The following is a 19130-nucleotide window of genomic DNA, read 5'->3' as shown; positions in this document are numbered from 1 at the left end:
TCATTAACTTCTTAACCAAAAAATGAGAAAGATACAAAGTCGGCCATTGCTTTCCAACTATCCAACCAGAAAATACCAGATGGATTAAATAATAAAAAAATATACAGAAAGACAAAAGCCATAAGCTAATTGACTTTAATGGATGAATGAATAATGGGCCTGAGTTTATGATAGCGCAACAAAATGCCTGCTTCAGCCCTCGTAGCCCATTGTTAGGCCCACAAGTAAATGGCAACCAACCCAATCAATTTCAGTCCGAACCCGAAAGCTCCACAACTCAGTCGTGCAGTCGTACTCAACAGTCCCCGCAAACTGTGAGCTGGTTTTTCATTTTCTTCGCCTCTCTCCCATTTTTCAGCTCGCCGCCGGACCCCAGTGAAAGATCCGTCCCGAAAACCCGACTCAAGGAAAAGATGCTTCGACACGCCCCACGATTGCTTTCAAGAGCCACCTCCTCCGCCATGAGATGGCGCCGCCCATTCTCCACCAATGTTCCGGCCGAGACTCCCGTTGACGCCAAGTTCGTCGAGTCTTGGAGATCGACCATCCCAAACATTGAGCCTCCGAAGACACCCTCCGCTTTCATGACTCCTCGACCTCCGACGCCGTCCACCATCCCTTCCAAGCTCACAATCAACGTCGTCCTTCCTTACAACTCCATTTTCTCCGCAAAAGAGGTAATTATACCCATTCATTTTCTACTTATGAATAGATTGTGATGCTGTATTGGCGTTACATTTTTTTTTTTTAAATTCCACTTATTAGATCTTTAGTTTAGTTCCTTGTTCTGTGCAATAATAGCTAAGATATAGTGTGACAATGAACGATTTTGGAGGTTTATATTGAAAGAGGAAGGTTGTTGGCCAAAGAAATTCTGAGATTCTGACAAAATTTTGTCTGGAAGTCTCAATGCCCTGTTATGGAACAGATTTAATTTTGGAATTTCAATTGAATAGCATTTTGGCTATGATGTACGGTAGAAGTTGGAAACTTTCCCTTGAGGAGCTGTTGTTATGCCATTAGTTCTTCGAGAAAGTTACGGTTTGAGTTGCTGATGCCCTTCTCATGAAGTTATGTTTAATAGGTAGTTATTGATGAGCTACATGTGGGAGATTAGGGGTGGGTTTGTGGCTGTAAGTTTAAATGCAATAGTATTTTCTTGAAGACAAGAAAAACTTTTTTAAATTGGCAAAGCACGATGAAGTGGCATATATTGAGCTAGCACAAAGGTTCCTCTGGTATCATCTGAAAAGCGGTCATCAGAAAAGAAATCTCACGTGATCATCTGGAAAGAATGCTGTTGAATTGCTCATACAGGAAGAAAAGAGAAATTTGTTGAATTACTTGCAACTTAGGTGACAGGGAAAGCATCTACAGTTTTGTTCTGTGGTCCATTTCCACATCTCAAGAATTCCATTGAGTAACACTCTGCTTCTAAGGTGTCTAGGCTAACGATCGTAGAAGGTGCATAGCTCATTGTACCTGTCATGGCACATGGTAGCTTATGACTGGTTGAAAATTCAGAAACTATGCGAAGTAGGCTTGTCAACTCTAGTGCTGGTCATTGGTGTGTTTATCGAACATGTATAACTGCGTCTGTGGAGATGCCACACTGGATAGGCACTTGAGAGACTAATGATTTTTTAACCTACCATATGGCTTTCGACTTCCTTCTTACTATGTGTTTTCGAGTTTCCTTTTATTTCTTTCTGTCTTTTATTTTCTGAGGAAAACTAGAGTGCTTGTGTTGCTAATATGACAAACTAATCGTAGACATACATACTAAAAGGGTTTTTTGTATGAGCTGTTAACCAGAAGGTATGAAAGGGTTATCAAAGCCTGGCAAGCTTATCTGTTGGGCGATTGCTAATACACACTAAAATGAGCAATATGTTGGAAAGTACAATTTCCTTCCATTTTTGTGTCAGACCATCTACCTGCATCTACTGCATAATGCATTAATATCAGTTGCTCGATTTATATGGGAGTTATCATTAAGACCATTATCTGGAAGGTGCCATAAGGTAAATATCAAATCTAAAGTATTCTTTATCGGGTTGGTTTATCTTATGATAAATATGTAAGCAAGATGGTGCATTGGGGAGGTGCAGTGTTCCAAATGTTCCAGAATCTTATGTTAGGCCCTCTTCCCGTCTTAATGGTTCTGATAGTTCTGTAGTTTGGTGTTATAGCCTAAACTTCAAGAGGATTTGCCCTATGATATTATAATAGGGTAAAATTACAGGAGAAGAATCTTGTATCTGGACACGACAACTCTGGAGTACTAGTGGGTAGTTTGTCCAGGGGAAAAGAGTTGCATACTGGGCAGCTACAAGCTGCTTATACAAATGGTGTTGACCCATCTGCATTTAAGTCGATGGATAGTGTCTTGACACTTTCTATCCTTCACAAATTTGCTTGAAACCCTTCTTTGGTAGTTATGCATTTTGGTTTATGGCCTAAAGATTTAAATGATTTGCTTTTTGTTATCACAATAGGCTATAAGCTGCAGAACACGAGGATCTCATTTTGGTGGCTTTTCCTCCTTTCTTTCAGGTTGATATGGTCATTGTCCCTGCAACTACCGGGCAGATGGGTGTGTTGCCAGGGCATGTAGCCACAATTGCAGAGCTGAAGCCAGGCGTCTTATCAGTTCATGAAGGCAATGATGTGACTAAATACTTTGTAAGTGGTGGATTTGCATTTATACATGCAAATTCAGTCGCAGATATTATTGCTGTGGAGGCTGCACCTGTTGACCAATTTGATCAAAACCTTGTTCAAAAGGGCCTTGCGGAGTTTACGCAGAAACTAAGCTCTGCATCAACAGATGTGGAGAAAGCTGAAGCTCAAATCGGGGTTGACGTACACAGCGCTCTTAATGCTGCTCTTACAGGTTAAGGCTTCCAAAGAGACAAGTCCGAATCCATTCTGTTTATCTCCTATTTTCAGTCTTTGCTTGAGTGACTCATTTGTACCTAACTTGGAAAGGCAATTTTAAGTTTGTTTTATCTGTACAACTATCTTGCTGTCCGATCTTATACTGGAAGTTAAATAAGCATTAGGATCAAGCTGAATAACGTTTTGTTTTGTCAGAATCTCATGCAACATCCTCTATACTAAATTGAGGGAATCAATTGGAATATACTAGCATTTTTCTGCTGAATTTTCTCCAATATGAATGCTTTGCCGTTTAGCATATGTTTGTGTTATTGATCCTCATAGTCACCGGTCCTTATTATTGTCATCAGTTTATAAGTCTCTCACTGAAATACTTAACGAGGGCCTAACCAGGTATAGGAAGTGTTCCAAACACCAGAAGCTCTTTGCCACAAGATTTCAAGCTTGTATGGTCAGCACATTCTTAGCCTTCCCCCTTAGAATAGCAATTAGCCGACATGATTTTTCAACTTGTAATTTGGTGGACTTCATGCTAGTATTGATGCCTTTTTAAAAAAATTTAAAATTAAAAGGAGAAACACACGACAAGTATTACAATTTCTTTGCATCAGCAGCCATGGAAAAAGCTAAATTCCTTGATCCATTAGTTCAACCCACTCCTTGATATTGCATCCATGGAATATATTCACTACCAAAAGAAAAACATACATGCGTGTTCATAAAACAGCATTACACCCCTTCCAGTTGCCACTCAAGTGGCCTCGATTAAAACCTTTTTTAGGACACAAAATCACGCATAAGATCCATAACTACTCAAAACAAAATTATTTAGACTCTGCATCTTCAAGGTACATCTCCACTGCTTCATTATTTGCCATCTCATCCTCTTTCTCCTCATTCTTCCTCCTCTCTTCCTCACTCCCTCTCTGCAGCTTGTATTTTGGCGGCTTCAAGCCGGGAACTGACTGATTCCCACGATACAAGCTTCTCCATGAAGGTTGAAATAAAATCAGGCCGTCGATTCTGTAAAGAAAATCATGAAAGTAATATTCTCACATTATTTATGAATCAGTTTATTGTAGAGAAGCCCGCAGGCAGGAGCTCTACTCTTAAGGGGAGAAAAGGAAGAAGAAGAAGAAAATGATCACTAATTTCATCAAATGGGACTGACCTGAAAGTCAAGGTAGTAAGCATGCTGTCAAAAAGCAAACCAAAATTAGGATAAGAATAATTAGTTGTTTCTCAAAGAAAGAAGAATCGGTAAATCATATCTGTATACAGTATTAGCCGGGAAACAATGAATTTACCTCCCAAACATCAAGAGTCAGGAGCGGCTGCAATACATCAAGAATAATAATATTGTCAGAGAATCAACACTAATTGCAAGAGTAATTAAGTAATACTACTTTTTGCTTATAACAATAAGTTCGGTCTGGGCATTATACATGAGGTGAATTTCAGGAGAACTTAATGCTTGATTTTTTTTTTTTTAAATTACGAAAGCAAACTTGTGACATGAATATACTCACATAATAATCCCAAACCAGGGGGTTCACAGCATTAGGACTCTTGACTACTACAAGTTTTTTGTCCTCTTCTGATGGACGAGGATTCACTGCATTTCCCACATTGAGTCTATTTACTTTATCTATAAGAAACAAAATGGAAGAGCTGTAAGTCACTTGCGCCTTGAAATCCTTGATACATTCAAGCTATGCTAATGGAACAAATGATTACCGCAATAACCAGCAAGGAAGGGTTTTCTTTCTTTTACATTATAATGTGCCTTTCTTTTTTTCACCTTCAATTTCCTCTTTTAGTCTTAGTTTTTGGCGGGTGGGGGAAGCAAAGGGAGAAGAATGTGTTATGATGAAACTGCTTACACACAAGCCAAGCCCACCCAGAACCAAATTGTGTTGCAGCAGCTGCCTTGAATTCTTTGGCAAATTGTTCGAAAGAACCAAAATCCCTGATTATTAGCTCTAAGAGCTCTCCAGACGGCTCTCCTCCACCTCCTGGTTTTATTGACTCCCAGAAGAAATCATGGTTCCAAGCCTGTATTAGTATAATTAACTCAACTAAGAATCTGTAATATAACATTTAACAAGCAAAAGAGGCAGGCAGGTTAATGGTAGTTTGAAGCATGCATAGATCTTAAATCATGTGAAACATAATCTCGCCAAGCAAAAGAAATAAATATAAGCATGTTTAAATTTGTAAATACGATTTTCAGTTTATCATCATTTAGTTCCAAGGACTTATGGTAGAGAACATCAACCTTGTTCACATGAGAAACCATTGAATTGGACAACCAAGAAATATTCCCAACCAAATATGAAAGAACAATAAAACAAAGAAAAACTTGGCACATTAAGAGCTAAAGATGAAGGTACTAAGTGACATCACCTGTGCGGCATTATTGAAGGGTGGAAGAAGATCCCCATTGTTGTATGTGACTCGTATAATGTCTTCTAATGTCATTCCATCCAATTCAGTTCCAACTATTTGCTTGTTCAGATTCTCCACATAAGCTCTGTGATGCTTCCCCCAGTGGTATTCCATTGTATTACGACTCATGTCAGGTTCCAAAGCATCCTTATTTTAAAAAAAAATGTAAAAGAAATAGCACATTAATATGTAATACTAAACAACAACTAAAAGATCAGTCGGGGGCTGAAAAGAGCCCAAATATCATGGTGAAATAAAATTAGCGTGGAATTACTCGGGGCATTTTCAGGTATGTTTCTGGTGAAGATTAGTGAAAGACAGTCAAAGACAATGACCAGCTAAGATATGCCCAATAAATCCAGCAAAAGGCAAGTTGTAAACTTGATTTGTTCATAAATAATTAGCATATTGTATCAACATACATAAGTTGGTTTGATCGGGTAATGTGAACAGGGCTTAAGGCCAAATACCAACCAAGATGGCTAACTCATCATGCCTTTTTAATTGAGTTGCTCAAAGGTAGCCTGAATGAATTAACTGACCAACCAACCCTGATTCAACACGTATGATGAGAAAACAAAATCTGTGTATTGAAATTCAAGACAACAATGCACTTACCAGTGGGTATGGCGGAGGCTTTAAGTCAAATTTTGCAGTAATTTTAGGAGGACCAGCCTTTCTCAGACACTTTCTCTGCAACACAAGGACTCAACCTCAAAGAAAACTCAATAAATGAAAAAATCACATTCAATTGACAAGAAAATATTGCTTCCCAACGTTCAGTTCTTGTTCCAATGTCAGACCCATGAATTGAGAGCTCATCTTCTACCACTTGTACTAGATTCATTTTAAATTATAGAATCACTGAAACTGCAACTGAACTACACATAGCTTGATTATACTTGAAAAGCGTAGCTAAACAAAACATAGCCGCCTAGAATCAGTATACAGCTCGCTTCCACCTACTGGAGTCCGCATATGTGCTGCAAATATCGATGTATATATGCAAATGAGAAGCAATTCAGGACCAGAAAATAGCCCCTCGGAACAACACGTGAAAGTCGCAACTCCAGATGCAATATCCAACAAATGCATTCAATCAAACACTAGTAAGGCATCCAACTGATGTCCCATTTCATTCAACCATGGAAAACAAAAAGAAACAAATTGAAAGTTCACAAAGTAATACTAACAATTCATGTAACATAACCAGATGGAGATGCAGAAGACGCACCTCAATCTTTTTCCATTGAAAGCCCCGAGTTGACCCCCGAAATCCTTCTGCATAAATACAACAGACAAGAACAGTTCTTTAGTAGTGATAAATCCACACACACAAGGCAAATAAATAATAAATTCACAAAATCAAAGAGCTAAGCAGAGAGATGAAGATGGCGACCTTGGGAAGTGAGAAAAGCAGAAATTGGCGGAGTAGCATATGCAGCTGTGGCCATCAGATTGCTGGCTACTCTCTCTGTGTAGTCGAAATCGGTTTTAGAATTAGGGAGGATAAGACCCTGAAAATGCCGCGGTCGGTCCTGGTTGGTTCTACTTATTTATTAGTAGTGGTCAAAGCAGTAGTAGGGTTCCCGGCTCAGGAGAAAAACGCCGTGACTTGGGGCCGGCTGGGTAGCTCAACTTGTACGGCGTGGAAGTGTGTGGGAATTGCAATTTGTACTTTAAGCAATACGACATCCGTAATATACTATAGGCTACTACAACTAGTAAATACATTACCATGTGCTGTATACATACACTCTGCATTACGCTATGAAAATAACAAATATATTTGTATATTTTATGATTTTTTTAATAAAAAAATCGACTTGTATTATAAATATATTTTTTATTTTTTAATACTCCAATTTAGCGATTTATGTTGAATAGAGATACAACATAGAAAATACAAGCAAATATTTTGACTAGTCATGCGTAAGTATAATTTGACAATTTAACCAAACTATAACATAGACAAAACCAGCAAACGATTGGATTTAGTCATGCATGAGTCAACACAGAAAAGAATGTTGAATTGAAATATATGAACTGGGATCGATGTAGATTTTACAAAAATACAAAAAAAAACAAAAAACAAAAGAAATGAAGAAACATAACACTTGTCACCATTTTCATCTTAGTTGCCGACAAGGTAATAGCTAGATGTTTTTGAGTTAAATCTCGTGTTACTAATCTCCTTAAAATTTCAAAAAAAAAAATTTATTAGAAATAGCGGTAATAACACTTTGCTTTTGAAGCTTAAGGGGTAATCAAGTCCCTCAACTTTAAATATATAGACTTTTACTTTCCATGAAGGCGAATAAAAACTAGAAATATCAAAAAAAAAAATTGAGTGCAATGATATTATTTATAACTTAATATCATTTCATTTCATTGCTAAAAGATTTATATCTTCTTTATCATATCAATTATACAAAAATATCAAACTAAAAAAAATACCAAAATCATTTTTTAAAGCAATTTTTTATCAATTTAATTTATTCAATCTTTCACACTAATATCATTGTCATTTTTTGTTTATCAAATTAGTCAAATATGAAATTCTTAATCAAATTTGATAAAAATGCCTAATTTTAAACTCAGAGAAGGGAAAAAAGGAGATTAAATCAAATTTTATTTTTTGAGAAGAAAGTATAATAATCGTTAACTATAACTCCATGAACAGAAAATGACAATGGTATTACCCTAAAAGTTCGCGTAAATTAAAATAATAAAAGGCTGTTTCTTAAACAAACAAAAAAAACAAGTTTTGTATTACCTCTTTTTCAAAAAAAAAAAAAAAATGGTATCTCTATTTATTTTAGTATTGTGTTGTTTATTCTTTTTCATTTAACTCAAATTATAATAAATTGGAAAAGAGCATATATAAAAGTGAATACTAACTGACAGGAAAATTTTTAAGGATATAAACTAAATTTAACAATTTTCAATTTGATATTGTTACATAATTGATATGATAGAGAAGATGTATATGTTTTTTTTAGCAATGGAAGGAATTAATACTACAAGTTATAGATAACTTCATGAATAAATGGACAATAACATCAGAAATATATATATAAAAGTGTTATTGACCCTCAGAAATATAGTAGGTAAGTGAATGCTGATGCGTGCATGGTTTTATGCCTATAAGCATGAAATTAAGAACTGGCTTCAAAACCTCTTCCGAGGGAGGAAATGCAAATATATTTTACTTTCTATGGGGCAACTGGGAGGGCGAAGAGACAGTGTATATAATCAATTTTATGGGACGAAATTTGGAAAAAGTTTTAAACTCAGATATTGGATGATTTCTGCAATTGTCGCAATTGCACCCCTCAGGGAAATTGGTTACAGTTTAAATGGACAGATTTTGTCAAGTCGTGGCTTTCTGCGAAGAGCTGCCTGCCACCCGCCCGCCTTTATAATTCCCGTCCAAGTTCACAACCCACCTGCCATTTTTCTTTGTTCTTCAACAGGTTAATTATATAGTTCATCATCATCCCATTCGCTTCGCGAGAGACATAAAAGTGACTTTTTTTTTTTTCAATCCTTTTTCTAGATTGTGTTTTTGTTTAGATTCGATATTCCACGTTGTGATCGGACCTTTTTTTTTTTTTTTTTCTTAATTTTCTTTTACGTAGGATCCGACTAGGCCTCCTGAAATTCTCGGTGTCTCAATCAAAATCCATAATGCCCCCTAAACGCTCAGGTCTCTTCTATATATACTCTTGTTTCTGTTTTAATTAATACTCCTATATATACATATATATTTTTTTTTTTAAAAATATCCATCATTTGATTTACTTTTCTACTAGAACTAATTCGTATGAGAAAGTGTAAAAGTGAAGTGGAATTTGTTATTTTTATTTTTTTGTAGGTTATAAATATTTGTACCTTTCAATGCAGATGCAGGCCCGAGTAGCACACGCAGGAGGAAGATGAAAGAAGGTGTTGGTGGTGGTGATCAAAGCTTAGTGCCAGCGGCAACCGGGGGAACACCTCCTCTTCCTCTGCCGGCGGGGGCAACTGTTCGATACTTCCCTCTCCATCACCAGCCTCCTTTTACGCCCTACATGTCCAGCGGGGCTTTCTGCTTGGACCTCAACAACAGCCACCACCACCGCCAGTTCTCAAATCCGCTGCTTGAAAACTTGACTATTTCCCCGCCATCGAAACCCTTCACTTCCTTGTTAACTGGCTTTGATGATCAAGACGCTGCTCCGCCAATAGTGAGGGATCACAACGCCCAAATTGATCAACTCATCAGAAACCAGGTAGTTATTTCTCTCGTTAATCACCGCACTACTCTTGTCCGTACGTCCTTTTTGCTTTTTCCCGTTAACAATTTATCCAAATGCCCATGCAACACTAACAAATTTATCCCGCAAGTACACCATGCATGTTACTTTAGAGGTATCGTTTTTTGTATTTAAAATTTTTCATGAAAGGTCTACAATTGAATAATTTTGCAAATTCTTGAATACACACGAGTAAATTAAACCTTCATAATTAATACACGAGAAATTAAATAATTTGCATCATATCTTGTAGTCTTGAAGACGGGTCTTCAGTACTCTTCTTCAGTGTGTTATGCTTATGCAGGTGTGAATTCAATTCAACTAGTACGTAACATGTTTGACTTAATCATATGCACGGCATAATGATTGCGTTTGCATGCAATGCAGGGGGAGCATTTCAAGCGCGTCTTAGCGGAGATGCAGCGGAGGCAATACGATGCGGTGGTGCACGAGGCGGAGGAGAAGGCCGCCAAGAGAGTCAAAGAGAAAGAGTTGGAGCTCAACCAGGTGGCCCGCAAGATCCTGGGCTATGAACACAGGGAAGCCCTGTTCCAGAAGGAGAACCACCTTCTGCAGAGCAAGCTCAAGTACTTGGAGGATACGAATGCTTCTCTGAGGGCGGCTCTCCAAGAGGCTCTCCTCCGGGGTGGTAAAGCGGAGGAGACTGGCGGGAGCTCGGAGGTCCAGCAAGATGACGCCGAGTCGTCCCACGTGGGCCGGCACCGGCTGGCGGAGGAGGTGGAGCCCGTCAAGCTGGCCTGTAGGGCCTGCGGGAAACGAGTCGCCACCGTGATGACGTGGCCGTGTCGCCACGTTAGCACCTGCACCCGCTGCGATGAGACCACCAAAGCCTGCCCAGTTTGTGGGTCCATTAAGACCACCAGTGTTGAGGTGCGTCTTCCGTAGGCTCTGCAGCCCACGCCTGTTAGGACGTCCTGGCTTGGGCCATCTCCATCTTCCTTCGTCTCATGGGCTTTTTTTTGTTTCCAATCGGTCTTGTATACTTCTGTTTTTCTTACAGCTTCAAGCTACTCGTATGATGTATCATCTCACAGACTACTATGTATATTATGTAGGATTGTGATCCAAATTAAGGATTTGAATTTATTATTATTATTTTTGATGTTTGACATGAGGATTGGAAATGGTTTGTTTTTTGTATGGAATTAGTATGGGGTTGAAATTAATTTTTTTTTTGGTTGGAATTATAATTTCATCATTGCAAATTTATTCCATTGAAGCAACAAAGTCATGGCCCCTAGTCGTTGCTAATAAGTCTTGTTTGGATTGCTTGTTTCTGTCGGAAAATATTGTCGTTTTCCATGATCACATTTTCCTATCACCTTTTTCCCTCACATATATCAAATCGCTACAGTATTTTTTCCATGAAAAATGATGGAAAATGCAATCCAAACACAAGATTTATTGTTTCGCATCATTCATTTCATTTTCATTTCTTGTGAAGTAAATAGGGTCTTTGTTGTTAAAAAAAGAGGGACTCTCATCGTATTCATTAATACTTGAGCAAATTATCTTAATAGCCATTAAACTTTTCAAATAGTCAAGTTTTGACCATTCAACTATTAATAGTATGTTTATATTCACTAAATTATTAAAAGTGTAAATTTTGAGTCATTCGGTCTGATTTTGTCATTAACAGTACTAGATCTAATTATTAATAGTATGTTTCGTAAATCGTGCAGACTCTTAGATCTAACAAAGTTAACGGTGAAATCAGAGGGAATGACCCAAAATTTACATTTTTGATAGTTTAATAGGTAAAAATATACGACTAATAATTGAGTAGCCAAATCTTAATTATTGAAAATTTAGTGACTACAGTTTATAATTCCCAGACTAGCTATCCCGAACTTTTAGAAGGATTGGACAGTTGAACCTGTTGGTCCAGAGTAAATTTATTATTAATTCCACTTATATTATCAAAAAAATTAATCATACTTGCTAATTGCCCTGTTGGGGACCGTAATTCATAAGCTCTTTAACTTTAAGGCCTTTTTTTAAAAAAAAAAAAAAAAAAATTCTCCATTGCGCGAGATGTCGCGCCATATTTTAGTGGTCTGGGGAAACTTCTGTACAACAAACTATTCAAACAAATCTCTCCTACTAAAGAATTTGATCTGTCATAATCACGGGATAACTCTGTGGCCTTTTTCTTTTTTTTTTCTTCGTTTGCATACTGTTTGCGTAGAGATTAAGATAATCTTTCAAAACGTTCCCCGTTACGAGTTATCGTCCTCAGATAGATGGCACAATACAGGTTAACGGAATTTCCAGGAACAAGCAGCAGAAGATGGATATGGCAGATGAGGATTTGTTGGAAGCCCCACAAATCTTTCCCTGAAGGCCATGCAATCCCTACTTTTTCTTTGTGATTTCTACCTGGGCTAACGTCAAGCGATCCTCATTCCAGGCAACAAGCAAGACATTACTGAGTCAGATGTGGTGCAAAGTTTCCCCAACACGAGAAGGTGGTTTTAACTCATTTTTTATTCACATAAAACTTTTTCCTCTGCACCAATTCTACCATTTTAATGGTGTCAATGGGGATAATAGGTGATGGAGGAGATGGCTTTGAAGGATACTGCAAGGTCTTGCATTGGAGGCAACTTGTTCTCTTGAAGAATGAAAAGGCAATCACACAGGACTGGCAGGAACATCGAACTAGTATAGGTAACAAACTGAAGAGTTTCTCTCTGTATCTTCTTCTTCTTGATATAGATACTAACTTGAAACAGAGATTAAATTGAAGCACAACATGTTTCTACTTTCATCTCCTTGTGTTGCTTGGCTTTTCGCCTCTTGGAACGATTCATTAAGGCAGTCAGATTGGTTGGCCATGCACAACCACGGTGCGAAGGGGAAATCAAGAATCAGTTTGACTTTTCTTTTGTCCTGCACATTTAATGTCACTGAAGTGGTTCGGGGAAAACACAATTAGAATGCCACAAGATTGGCAAAAATTGCACAGGTTTAATTGTTTAATCAAAAAGAGAGAGAGCTACATGTTACATTCAGGAGGATTACTGCATTAAAGAAATTTCATAACTCCGGTTATATATCGTTTGATCAGATGAACAACCTTTTACTGGGGCCATAAGAAAATTTACGAAGAGCTTGCATCAAAGAAATGAACTTCAAATTCCATCGAAGGCAAAGAACTGTACAACAATCTGCAGTACCAAGTAGATCACACGGCTGAGAATCATATATTTGCTACAGTGAAAACGGCTTTGTGTACGCATCAAAAGGTTCATTAGCTGTCAACTGTGGTTCCTGCAACAAAGTAAATGATAAAACTTCAATTACTAGCTTCATTTAAGAGAATTTCACCGTATTGCTGTCCTATTTTCTATATACGGCAAGATGATTTATTTCATCTTTAGAAGCTTTGACAAAATCGAGGCCCCATAAAATGAATTATGAGATAGCACCAAGGACATACTTTCTGACAGACAAGCTTTAACATGGCAAACTGATTCAGAATGTCAGGAGTTTGACCTCCAGATTTGGGATGAGGATTGGCAAAGACGATGTTTTACCTGTCTCGTACCACTTAGACTGCCACCCGTCAAAAGCATTGTGAGGAGTGATGTCACAATGCCACCTCCTAGACCATCCTCGTTACTGGTGACGGTTGATCTCATTGAATTTAAGATGCTCCCATATGTGGTTCCCTGTCCACGCTCGATTGCTTGGATAAATGAATAAGTCATGGCCCCCGTTGAAGTCACTTTAGATAGAGCCTGTCCAGCATTTAGATGAGATTAATCCATGCTTTCCTTGTTTAGTTTGAGCTTAGAGAACAGTATGATTTATTAATGAAATAGTAAGCATAAAGCATCAAATCAAGATTGGGAAATGAGAGGAAGTTGTATTGAATTTACATCTGTATCAGCAGCAGTTTGATCGTCGTCACAACCACTAAATGATATGACTTCTCCACCACTTGTTCCTTTCCATGCACCTGATCGAGGGCGATGGTCCTCCCATGTATACCTCCCAGTTCTGCACAGCAAAGATTAAAGCAGCTTGAGAAAAAAAAAATTTCAAGGGATCTCAAAGAGAAATATGTCACTCAATTGGCTGAAAAACCAGCCATTTTCAGAATAATTTATCTATTTTCTTTTCTGACCTCTCTGCTCATTAGATACTAGACATCAAGCAGTAAATGTTCAAAGGATTGATGAACCTGTCCATCCTACAAAGGAATGGTAAATCCAGCACTGTGCCACTGTGACATGCATCTATGATAGCATGAAGCTTAGCTCCACGAGGAAGTGGCCTAACAATGGTAGCATTAATTTCATCATCAACTATCATCCCTTGTGTTTCAAAATCCAAAGGACAAAGTGTTTCATCATAACCATCAACCTCATCACCGTTGTAGTTCCTTTGCTGTGAACCATGACCTGAATAATGGAATACCAAGGAATCACCTGGCTGACAACCTTGCACAAGCCAATACATGGCCATTCTGATGTTGTGTTTTGTTGGAATACGGTAAGGATCTGTTTCTTCTTCTGAAAAGATAAGTCCACAGCAAATTAGATTACAAACTGCCATTTTGGTTGTACAACCTCTATTAATTAGTTAATTAGCTAAAGGCACGAATTGGCAGAAGCTTGTTATTAATCGACGAGTATGAGGATAAAAAGTACTCTTTCATTAACTAGCCACGATTCAATCATTTAGTTATCAAACAAGAAATATACTCAGAAAATCATGTTATACTCATTCTCGGTCAACATCCTGTCATAACACTATGAATAAACAGAGTTGAGTCTCATAGCAAAAGACTATGCATGCACTATTTCTACTGCTGGGGCTTTGAACTACTGAATTTTTGGATTTTCAGTTACTTATTTAGAAGCTATTAAGAACCACTCACAATATCTCTTTGCTTTAAATATGGTTGGATTTTCTCCAGATATTGGTACCATTATTGCAGGATTCCCAGACAGGATTTGATCAGGAGTTGTAGTTAATTTGTGGAACACCTTAGTAAAATTCTTTACGATACTCTAAAATCAAAAGCATGTTTATGTGATTCTTGCAATTACATTAAGTGGATAGGATACCTAGCCTTTGCTTGCAAGATTCACAATCTTGCTGATTTATATTTGAAGATGGAATAAATTCCTAAAGTAACAAGTTTGAAACTGGAGGTGTTCCAGTTTCTTGCTTCAGAACCTTTTATTGAAATTATAACCACCCATCTTTCAGCTGTCAATTAAATGATTTAAGAATCTTTTAGTTAGGATAGTCATTGGTGGACCCAGAAAGTTTAATATAATCGTGTGTGGCTTATTCAGGCAACAGTGAATATTCAGCTTCGGCAGTTGTTTTCTGCGAATTTATTAAACATGGTAAAAATTTGGTCATCCAAGCTGCAAGGGAAACGCGGTATTGATTATGTGTTTGAAAAAAAGTAAAGAAAGCCAGAATTGATTTAGATATGCTAAGCAAACAGACAGGGAGAGTGTGCAAAAATAGATATACCAACTTATATCTGGTTGTAGTAGCCTAGTAGGGATCTTGCAGCTGGGAACAGAAAGGGAAGAACTTTTCAGAAACAGAAACTAAAGCAATGCTTTTTTTTTTTTTTGGGAACTAGCAAGTATCCAGCAATCAGTCAGACCTAAAAATAGTGAATAAAAATCAGACACAAATCAAGAACCTCGAATTCTCACAATAAATTGAAATCCCATAACAGAAAAAATTGGTAGAAATTTGGAACAGGTTAATGCCTGAAGAAACAAAATAATGCACATTAGTGCAAAGTCGTAAGAAATGGCAAGAGAAAAGCGTGTAACAATCACCGGTGAGCATGAGAATAGAATCGGAAGGAAACTTGAAGCGATTGATGAGCAAGAACTTCATGCACTTAGCGTCATTGATGCAGCCTCTGAGTTCCTGTCTGGTGTTCCTGTAGGATATCCCGCAAATCACGGCTTTCTTGCGACCGTGGACTCTAGGGGGTTGACCTGGGGGAGCATGGTTGTAAGGCGAAGGCGGCGGCGGTGGATGATAGTATGGAGCCGGTGGTTGTGGTGGCGGTGGTGGCGGGACCCCTCTTGGGTCGGCGATGAGGGTGACGGCATGGCAGATGACGCATCTGATGGACTTAGCACCTTGTGGAAGCTGTAGCGGTGTGCGGCAGTTGGAACAGTCAACTAGCATCAACATCTTTTTCTTGATCAGGACGGAGGAGGATAACGATAACGATAACGAAAGAAATCCTGATATCGATGAGTTAAGGTTTTACGTAGATGGGGAGGATCTGTGGATTTTTGATCAAGTTAAAGGAGAGGAGTTTTGGCCATGGGGGCGATGGGGCCGAGCAAAGTGGGAGTTGGTGAGAACTGGGGATGACGCGGTCGAGAATTCACTAATTCAGAAGCCAATCTAGAGAAGAGACGTTCTCTAGTCCTGACTTCTGACTGCAGAAGGAGCGAGGGAAAATTCCCATTAAAATAAAATACAAAACAGGCCAATGTCTATTAGCCTGCGTGGCAAGGAGTTGGATTCCTTTTTTTTTTTTTTTTTTTTTTTTTGAAGCAAGGTGTTCAATTCTTTTTGGGTAAAATACACTAAACTCCCTTGTGGTTTGGATTATTGTCATAAAACCTCCTCATTGTTTAAAAACTTCCAAAGAACCCCCTCATGATTTGGACTAATTTGGCCAACAAACGGAAATCATCCAATTTGATGGAATAATATAAAATTTCTATATTAACCTTGTTTTCAAACTATCCCAAAAGTTAGTTCGGGTTTTACTTAAGATTTTAAAAACTTTCTTGCTTCATTTTTTTAAAAAAAAAAAAGTAAATTCAGGGGTTAATTCAACAAATTCTAAAAGTTTGTTGTCTTCTCCAGCTGGACCATGTTCAGATTTCAGAATCCATCTCCTTTCTTTTTTATCTTTTTTTTTTCCTTTTTCTGTTTTCCTTTCCTTTCCATTTTCTTCCTTTCTTCAGTCTAGCATTTATCACCTTGCCATCATCGCTATCGTCGCCGTCACTATGATTGTCGTGGTCATTACCTTCATCATCATCTTCACCACCATTGGGTCTCAGATTTCATCTAAATTCATGAATCTTGAATTGTCTAAGGAAAAAATTAAGGGGCCAAACTAAAATTTCAAAACATTCTTCATCTTCTCCGGCGATAAAGCAGCTTTCATTATTTTCTACCGCTGCCGCCACATCCATCCTCGTCTTTGTGGGTTAACAAACAGACTTTATAAGTCAAGGTGAAAATTTTCAAAGTTTATCTTCTTCCCTGCCTCTTATTATCATTTACAGATCTTGCAGCAGCGACAGTAGGAGCAGAGCTGCCAGTAGCTACCACCAGTGTGGAATTTAACAAAAATTACACCCTCAAATCCAATTTCAGCGTATATCATGATTATGATATCAGATTTGACCAAAAACAAGCAAAGAATAACGAACATAGGCATGAACAATGATAGGCAAAACTATAAATTTCAGTCCTAAAATAAAGCAAAACCAACAAATTACTATATAAAAACAATCCTTTGGACCAGTAAAATGGTTATATGACACCAAAAAGTCAAATATTTGCATGGATTAAAAGAAAAATTATGAGTCTGTCTTGATTCATATCTCAAATCCATATGGATTTCTACTCGCCTTACGTATTAGTTGGTGACCACGATGGCAATGGTAATGGCGTCAAATCTGGTTACCAAAGAATGGGTTAAGGGCAATTACTTAAGAGATTAAAGGTGTTGCTATAAGGAGAGTTCTATTGGAAAAGAAGCCAAAGTTTGACATGAACTTTCTTAAGAATCCCCTGGTACTGCAACAAAAGATAAATATAAAAAGAAGAAAGAGTGGTCACAGTGATCGTGGTTGTGAGGGGAGTTGGTGTTTTGGTGCATCAGTTGTCTCTATTTTGATTGCGGGAGGAGTAAGGAGATGAAACGAAAGAAAAGAAAAGAGAATAAAAAGCGACCTTCTGATTTTGGGAGAAGGAAAGCAAAAGAAAGTGAAAAAAAAAAAAGAAAGAAAACAAAGAAGGTATAACTGGAAGAAGAAATCAGTTTTTACGCAGAAAATTCAACGTGATCAATTTTACTCATGTATTAGGCGAGTGTGACTCACTCTCCGTTAATTTGGATGTTTTTCATCCAAATTCCAGATTAGTCCATAGTGTAAGGAGGTTAAATGTGTGTTTTTAAACAATGAGGAGGTTTTATGACAATAACTCAAACCACAAGGGAGGTTTAGTGTATTTTACCCATTCTTTTTAGGTTAGCTTCTAATTTGAGTCTGATGGATGGAGGAGATAGGCACCAGGAGAATTTGCCCCTCATGGGTTCCAAATAATGTACATGAAATAAAAAAGTTATTGAAAATATAAAAAATTAATTAAAAATTATAACTGTGAGATAAGTAACATAATGTTTGAGAAAAAAATATTATTATTCAAATACTCTCATGCTGGTGTATACGAAGGAAGCTAGAGGTTAGATAAATCCTCCCTCTCGATATATATTTTCCTACCAATAATTTTTTTTCTTGAAATTATTCGCAATTCATGGACCATGTAAACCTATCTTGAAAAGAATAACATACTTTTGACCTCTTTTTTTTTTTTTTTTTTTCTTAGTTTTGTTGGATCAACTTCTTTGCGGGTCCGTGGTTAGAAGTAAAAGAGAAAACAGTAGTAGTTGCCACTACGTTTATGTTTTTGCTCAATCTTGAAATTATATATGTTGACATTTCCAGAAACTACTTAAGCTTTGTTTGGATTGCATTCTTCTAAAGTTTTTGTAGAAAAATTACTGTAACGATTTGATATATTTAAGATAAAAAGATAATTAAAAAATATGTGAAAACGTAACAATGCAATTCAAACACACCCTAAGTCAAGGGAACCACCAATTCTGCAGTGTATTAATTTAATAAGTTATGCTCTCAATTAAGTAGAATAAGTACATGCCAGTAAGTAGGGTTTAGAATTCAAGGGCAAAAGTTTTGAGACAGATTTTCAGCATGCGTCTGAGCCCAAATTTTCATCTCGTCAATTGTCAATTGATATCCATTAATCCATTGCATCTGTTCTTACTCATAAAAAAGAAAAGAAAAGAAAAGGAAATGTTGGTGGGTTAAACTACTGATGGAACATGAAGCATATCACCGCCTTGTGCCATAGGATTTGGGGCGATGAATTGGAACTTTCCACGACAAAGAGCTTCTTCTGTGATTCCAAAAAAAACAGTAGTGCATGTGGGAAATGAATGACCATTAATACCATAATTTTCAATGCCAATCTGGCTGACTTTCTTGCGTAGCTGGCAAAGGAAACAAGTTGCCTACTTCCATTCCACCTTTCTAATTTCCTATGTATATTCTTCGGGGCAGTTTGACCAACAAATCACGTAAAAATATGCCAGTGGCAGTAGTGGCTTAATTAAAAAACTTTTACTTTTTTTTT

General features: G+C 37.5%; 4 protein-coding genes and 1 long non-coding RNA gene across 5 annotated transcripts; 3 read left to right on the top strand and 2 right to left on the bottom strand.

Annotated features, from left to right (window-relative positions):
• Positions 1-297: 297 nt before the first annotated feature.
• On the top strand, positions 298-3166 carry LOC113725235 (ATP synthase subunit delta', mitochondrial-like). Its single transcript, XM_027248274.2, has 2 exons — positions 298-677; positions 2557-3166. Exons 1-2 carry the CDS (start codon positions 414-416, stop codon positions 2899-2901), a joined length of 609 nt encoding a protein of 202 aa, XP_027104075.1. The 5' UTR covers positions 298-413; the 3' UTR covers positions 2902-3166.
• A 378-nt stretch (positions 3167-3544) lies between these two features.
• Positions 3545-6999, bottom strand: LOC113725233 (superoxide dismutase [Fe], chloroplastic). Its single transcript, XM_027248272.2, is given in 10 exon segments — positions 3545-3819; positions 3821-3924; positions 4073-4096; positions 4209-4235; positions 4431-4549; positions 4785-4956; positions 5308-5496; positions 5968-6042; positions 6584-6630; positions 6749-6999. Coding segments are annotated over 10 exon segments (906 nt in total). The 5' UTR covers positions 6804-6999; the 3' UTR covers positions 3545-3725.
• Positions 7000-9287: 2288 nt separating this feature from the next.
• On the top strand, positions 9288-10553 carry LOC113720603 (probable BOI-related E3 ubiquitin-protein ligase 3). The gene is made up of 2 exons (XM_027245338.1): positions 9288-9623; positions 10035-10553. The coding sequence occupies exons 1-2, from the start codon at positions 9288-9290 to the stop codon at positions 10551-10553; spliced, it is 855 nt and encodes a 284-aa protein (XP_027101139.1).
• Positions 10554-11806: 1253 nt separating this feature from the next.
• On the top strand, positions 11807-12438 carry LOC140034825 (uncharacterized). Its single transcript, XR_011838690.1, has 2 exons — positions 11807-12136; positions 12222-12438. It is a non-coding gene; the product is annotated as an uncharacterized lncRNA (long non-coding RNA).
• A 164-nt stretch (positions 12439-12602) lies between these two features.
• On the bottom strand, positions 12603-16124 carry LOC113725232 (metacaspase-1-like). The gene is made up of 5 exons (XM_027248271.2): positions 15488-16124; positions 13858-14188; positions 13553-13673; positions 13208-13411; positions 12603-12941 (listed from the first exon to the last, which is right to left on the bottom strand). The coding sequence occupies exons 1-5, from the start codon at positions 15852-15854 to the stop codon at positions 12882-12884; spliced, it is 1083 nt and encodes a 360-aa protein (XP_027104072.2). The 5' UTR covers positions 15855-16124; the 3' UTR covers positions 12603-12881.
• Between the last annotated feature and the right edge of the window lie 3006 nt (positions 16125-19130).

Source organism: Coffea arabica, chromosome 2c (assembly GCF_036785885.1).
Source record: "Coffea arabica cultivar ET-39 chromosome 2c, Coffea Arabica ET-39 HiFi, whole genome shotgun sequence".
Taxonomy (NCBI): domain Eukaryota; kingdom Viridiplantae; phylum Streptophyta; class Magnoliopsida; order Gentianales; family Rubiaceae; genus Coffea; species Coffea arabica.
The sequence above is the reverse complement of the archived record's forward strand: the minus strand, read 5'-3'. Positions and strand labels throughout refer to the sequence as shown.